This window comes from Stenella coeruleoalba (assembly GCF_951394435.1).
Source record: "Stenella coeruleoalba genome assembly, chromosome: X".
NCBI classification, from domain to species: Eukaryota; Metazoa; Chordata; class Mammalia; order Artiodactyla; family Delphinidae; genus Stenella; species Stenella coeruleoalba.
The window spans coordinates 31193478-31194508 of NC_137152.1; the positions used below are offsets into that span (position 1 = coordinate 31193478).

Below are 1031 nucleotides of genomic sequence, written 5' to 3' on the forward strand. Positions count from 1 at the left end.
GGCAGTCACGCGAAGGCACGAGGGCGAGGCTGCGCCTCACGTTCCCAAAGACAGGCACGACAGCTGTACGTGCCATCTAGTGCACTTTACGGCAGAAACGTGAAGGCACGAGGGCGAGGCCGCGCCTCCGCCCCCAAAGCTACGCAGGACAGCGGCACGTGCTGTCTAGCGCGCTTTACGGCCGCCGCACGAAGGCGGAGGTTCCGGGCCGACGCAGGGTAATCAACGGTTCCGGGCTCTGCGCTCCACCTCGTTGTCGGTAGGCTGTTCTATCCGTTGGCGCTCCCACGGCTCGGCGATCATGGCGGCGGTGGCGGCACTGTGGCGGAGGGCGGTGGAGATCGTGAAGACCAAGGAGTTCCGGGATTACGTGACCAGCACGCACTTCTGGGGTCCAGTCGCCAACTGGGGCATCCCGCTGGCTGCCATCAAGGACATGTGGGCGCCGCCGGACATCATCAGCGGCCGCGTGACGACGGCGTTCATCTTATACTCGATGGTCTTCATGCGCTTCGCCTACCTTGTACGGCCTCGCAGCTTGCCGCTGATAGCGTGTCACAGCACCAACGTGGTGGCGCAGTGTGCAGGGGGGCCGCTATCTGATCTACCACTACGGCGGCGCCACGGCGGCCACAGCCGTTGCTGCCTCTGTCGCTTCTCCCGGCTCTACCGCCGCTACCCCCGCTACCACCCCCCCCCCCCCCGGCAGCTGAAGACCCTGTGACTGACGGCGACTGCCTGGAGGTCACCGACTACGATCCGCTGACCCCAGAACATGATTGAGAGGGCCCTATCAAATCTTTGCAGCTTGCAAGCACTGAACTGTTCTTCCTAAAGAAAAGATCAATAAAAAGTTTGGTTTTGACTCTGAAACAGTGCGAATCTGATTGAAACCTGCAGTTCTGTTAATAAAAAATGGCAAATAGCACAGAACTGAAGCTGTTGAGTGTTGTTTATTTCGTGACAGGGAAATAAAATGGTTTTTAGAAGGTGAGGGTAGATTGGCTAGTCTTCCTCGCCACGGGACCTGC

The 1031-nt window shown here is 59.5% G+C and overlaps 1 protein-coding gene across 1 annotated transcript; it reads left to right on the forward strand.

Annotated features, from left to right (window-relative positions):
- Positions 1–207: 207 nt before the first annotated feature.
- MPC1L (mitochondrial pyruvate carrier 1 like) lies at positions 208–713 on the forward strand (the record flags this gene model as incomplete). Its single annotated transcript, XM_079910339.1, is given in 2 exon segments — positions 208–579; positions 581–713. Coding segments are annotated over 2 exon segments (411 nt in total). The 5' UTR covers positions 208–301.
- Between the last annotated feature and the right edge of the window lie 318 nt (positions 714–1031).